A 4,761-nucleotide genomic window follows, 5' to 3' on the forward strand; every position below is an offset into this window, starting at 1 on the left:
GACGCAGGAAGAAAGGAGGCTCTTAGCTCCTTGCTCAAAGCTGCTCTGATCCAGGAGTTAAGAAAAGACATCAAACCTTTATGTTTGATGATTTTGCCAAACTGCACTGATCATTGAGATGTAGGATTAAGACCTTTTTCAGTTTAGAGTAGTTGTAATCCCCTTTATTAACTTGGGAGCCACAAAACTCAGCTTTCCTGAAATACCTCATCTTAGGAGAAGAAAGAAAATAACCCTACTGCAATCTTAAGGGATAAAATCGGTTCACCATTAAACCTTATGGCAGGGTTCCTCCAATCATCACATCCAGGCAGGCCTGTGTGACTGTTCCTTGTGGAGAATTAACAGCAGACTTTTGGTCCAGCTTCGCTTTTAGGATGTACTCTTCCCTTCCCTGGAACCCCCATCCAAACCACACTCTATTGAAGTCCAGAGTAACTGCAGCCCTGCTCTTTGCCGTCACTCAATGTGTTTGGCAGCCCACACTCGCTGGTTTTCCATCCTGGGAAAAGCTATTAGTACTGGAGAGGCTTCCATGGTGAGCCTAATGTGTTCTCGATGGAGTTCCGCGTAAACAGAATTCCAGGCTGGTGAGTGTGTTTTTGGTCCTCCCAGACTTTCACGAACTCTTGCTTTATAATCAGTTTATAGAAGCAGACTTACGGCAGAAACTGGAGCACGCCAAAGAAACCACCGAGGAAGCAAAGGGAACCCTGAAGGATTTCACGGCTCAGAGTACCCAAGTGGAGAGGTTTGTCAAGGACATAACAACGTGGCTGATCAACGTGGAGGAATCGCTGGCCAGGTGTGCCCAAACTGGGACTTGTGAAGGGCTGAAGAAAGTCAAGGTAAGTCCAAAACGAACCTTCTGTGTTTCTACTTGAAATCTCAAGTTATTCTCCCATTTTGTGACTGTGATGAACACATAATGTCTGCTTTCAGCCTCCCGGCAGAGTTAGTGGCATGAGAAGTAAATGCGAGCATTAAAAAAGCAAAAGATGGGCAAAAAGTTGATAGAATGCATTGCTGTCGGCCCTGCCTGCCAGTTACATGTGTGTATGTGTGCATGTGCGTGTGCGTGTGCGTGTGCGTGTGTGTGTGTGTGTGTGTGTGTGTGTATCTTTTTGTAAAAGGGTGAAGACTGTGAGGGGCCTGTTTGACTTTGTATCAATTTTTGAGCCTCAAATGATTTATCATTACTTAATTATCTTTGTGTTTAATTTGAACACTTTCATCTGTAGAATGTTGTGATTTTCTTTAAGTAAGGAAATCATCCTATGTCCTCTCTTCGTGTTAACAGATGACAACCCTGCTCAAGTGTTTGTACAGTATGTATATTGTATTGACTTTTAAACATTGTTCTTTTGAAAAAGATTGTTTTCTCTCCGTGTGTGTGTGTGTGTGTGTGTGTGTGTGTGTGTGTGTGTGTGGTGTTTCTTCACTTGTGAATCCAGGTACCCAGAGAGTATAGAAGAGTACAGAAAAAGGCTCGGAGTACGAGTTACAGGTTTTTGTGAGCTACCTAACCTGAGTGTTGGGAACCAAACTGGGTCTTCTGAGAAAGCAGCAATGGACACTAAACACTGAGCTATTTCTCCAGCCCTGGCCCTGCTCTTCCTTAGCATAGCTTTATACTAAGCTATAAATAAGGACATGGAGCTTTAAACAAATTGTGCGTGTGTGCATGTGCGTGCCCAGATTCTAACCACTTGCTAATAGCTGTTTGTTACTAAGTGGGACTGGCATACTTCATTAAAGAATCAATACAGGACTGGGAGATAGCTCAGTTGGTAACCTGCTTGCTGGATAAGCCTGAGGATGTAAACTAACCTCTAAAAAAAAAAAAACCTGTGGATTTGATTCAAAATTGTAACCTTAGTGCTGTGGATGGAGGCAGGTAAGTCCTTGGGACTTGGCCAGCCTAGTTGAGTCAGTTCAGCCAGAGACCCTGTCTCAAATAAACAAGGTGACCTCCAGACCAATGAGAGATCTTGTCTCAAAAAAAAATAAAATAAATAAGATAAACTCTAGTTCAATAAGATACCCTGTCTCAAAAATCAAGATGGAAAGCTTTTGGTAGTTGTCTATGAGTTCCACATGCATGCATATACATGTGCATGCATACTTGTAAACACATGAATGAACAGACACTCACACATACACACTAAAAGATAGATACTATACATGTCTCTTTCTGTCTCTCTGTCTCTGTCTTTCTCTCTCTCTCTCTCTCTCTCTCTATATATATATATATAGCTTATATATATATGCTTAAGTATTGTATTTATTGTATTTACATCATTACTATACCAACCCTTCCCCCTTCTACTCCTATGTCACCCCCTTCCTCTCAAATTCATAACCTACCTCTTCTTAAATTATTATTATTGTTGTGTGGGTATAACCTGAGTCCATTTAATATTAATCATATGTGCATGTGTTTAGGGCTGACCAACTGGTACTGAATAAGCTATCAGGGAGCCTGACCCTAGAGAAGACTGAATCTCCTTGTCTCAACAGTCATGAACTCCCTGTAGCTCTTTGTCTAGGGACGAGGTCTTATGAGATTCCCTCCATCCATGCTGAGACGTCAACCGGTATTGTCATTGTACATGTCTTGTTTAGGTGATCACTCTGATAAGGTTCCATGAGTATAGCTCCTAACCATATATAAAAGATGTTGTTGTTTGTTTGTTTCAGTTTTCCGAGACAGGGTTTTTCTATATAACAGTCCTAGTTGCCTTGCTTTGTCGACCAGGTTGACCTCAAACTCACTGAGATCCACTTGCCTCTGTCTCCCAAGTGCTGGGATTAAAGGCATACACCACCACTGCCAAGCTAAAGATTCTTTTAAATCCCACCCACGAATATACACAACTGAGGAGGTTTCTACATTGTTAATTTCATATTTTAAAAAAATACCAGAGTGAAATAATGATATTATTTTTCTTGAATGGAATAAGTGTCCTACAGAGTGTATTCACAATGTGCTTTTACCACCTAGGACATACAAAAAGAACTTCAAAGTCAACAAAAAAACATCAGCTCCACCCAAGAAAATCTCAACGGTCTGTGCCGGAAGTACCACTCAGTGGAGTTGGAGAGCCTGGGCAGGGCAATGACTGGGTTAATAAAGAAACATGAAGCCACAAGCCAGCTATGCTCCCAAACCCAGGCCAGCATGCAGGAGTCTCTGGAAAAACACTTCAGTGGTGAGTTGAAGGGCTTTAGTCTGAATCACTGCTTATGAGAGGTTGTTTGGACCAAAGGCTATTCAGAAACTGCCAGTAAAAGTTTGAGCAAACCTTCAAGTTTGATTATTGTTTTAAATTCGTTCATGCTCTGAGATTGAGTAACGTTCTGTTCCAGCAGGTCTAGCCTCTCAAAGAATGTTTTCCTATTCTCTTTGAGAAAACAGGAGTCTACCCATCTTGATTATTCTGACCTTAACCTGGATCTTCCATATAAGAACTTATGCACATGAAGAACTACCTCTGTTCAAGAGGTCAGCAACCGCTACCCAAATAGCTAAGGACACTTTTTCATGCTAGGATGAGTCATTGCTGTAAACATGGATGTTGGGAGAGGCCATAACAATGGAAGCCGTATGGTCCAGAAAATTCCCTCTCCCTGTCTCTATTCTGAGAATCTTTGTTCCACTCTGATGTGGGGGCATAGTGGCTTTCTAAGTCAAAGTAGTAAAACAAGGAAGTGACAATAAAGGAAATCTTTCTTTAAGGGATTGAGAGAGGGTTTATGGGTAAGCAGCTTGCTGTTGAAGCATGGGGAGCTGAGTCTGGATCCCCTGCACGTACACAAAAAGCTGTCTCTGATAGCATATATCTGTATTCCTAGTGCTGGGAAGGCAGAGATGGTTAAACACCTTCAGGGCACTAGCCAACAAGTCTGACCGAATCCTGAACCCCAGGTCAGTGAAAGACCCTATCTCAGCAAATAAAGAGGGATGGAAACAGAGGAAGACACCTGATGTAACTTCTGGCCTCCACACACATGCACAGAAAAGCACATGCAAACACATAACATGTGGACACACATGCACATGCAAACACACACATGTCTTTGGCACTCCTGAGCTTGTTTCTCCTGGCATTCTTACAAATTCTTTCCCAAAAAAAAAGGAAATCAAACATTCCAAGTATTTTATTACTTTTCAGTCTCTTTGAGGTAACTTCTCCACCCTACCATAAATACTCATGGCTGTAAATCACATTATATTTTCTATCTTATTGTTTTCTTTTTGAAGTATTTTTAAAAGAAGGATGAAATGGGTTGGAAACAGCAATAATTTATTGTGACAATCCTAGGAGCACACTCAGCATTTTGGATTTATCTCTCCTTTTGTTCATTTTCAAAAGATTCTATGCAGGAATTCCAAGAATGGTTTTCAGGAGCAAAAACAGCAGCCAGAAACTCTTCTGATCTAACTGGTGATAGCCAAGTTCTAGAAGCCAGGCTCCAGGATCTTCAGGTATGGATGCTATGATATTGATATGGATACCATGATGCTGATATGGATACCATGACGCTGATGTGGATTCTGTGATGCTAATGTGGATGCTGTGATACTGATGTGGATGTCATGATGTTGGTGTGGATGCTGTGATGCTGATATGGATTCCGTGATGTTGATGTGGATGCTGTGATGCTGATGTGGATGCCATGATACTTATGCGAATTCTGGGATGCTAATGTAGATTTCGCGGTGCTGATGTGGATGCCATGATACTGATGCGGATTCTG

At 41.7% G+C, this 4,761-nt stretch overlaps 1 protein-coding gene across 1 annotated transcript; it reads left to right on the plus strand.

The window, feature by feature from the left end:
- Positions 1-644: 644 nt before the first annotated feature.
- LOC101987213 (nesprin-1-like) lies at positions 645-4,489 on the plus strand (the record flags this gene model as incomplete). The annotated part of the gene is made up of 3 exons (XM_005372334.1): positions 645-848; positions 3,005-3,212; positions 4,377-4,489. Coding segments are annotated over 3 exons (525 nt in total), but the record flags the coding sequence as incomplete, so codon positions are not given.
- Between the last annotated feature and the right edge of the window lie 272 nt (positions 4,490-4,761).

The sequence above is a fragment of the Microtus ochrogaster genome, unplaced genomic scaffold (assembly GCF_000317375.1).
Source record: "Microtus ochrogaster isolate Prairie Vole_2 unplaced genomic scaffold, MicOch1.0 UNK1667, whole genome shotgun sequence".
NCBI classification, from domain to species: domain Eukaryota; kingdom Metazoa; phylum Chordata; class Mammalia; order Rodentia; family Cricetidae; genus Microtus; species Microtus ochrogaster.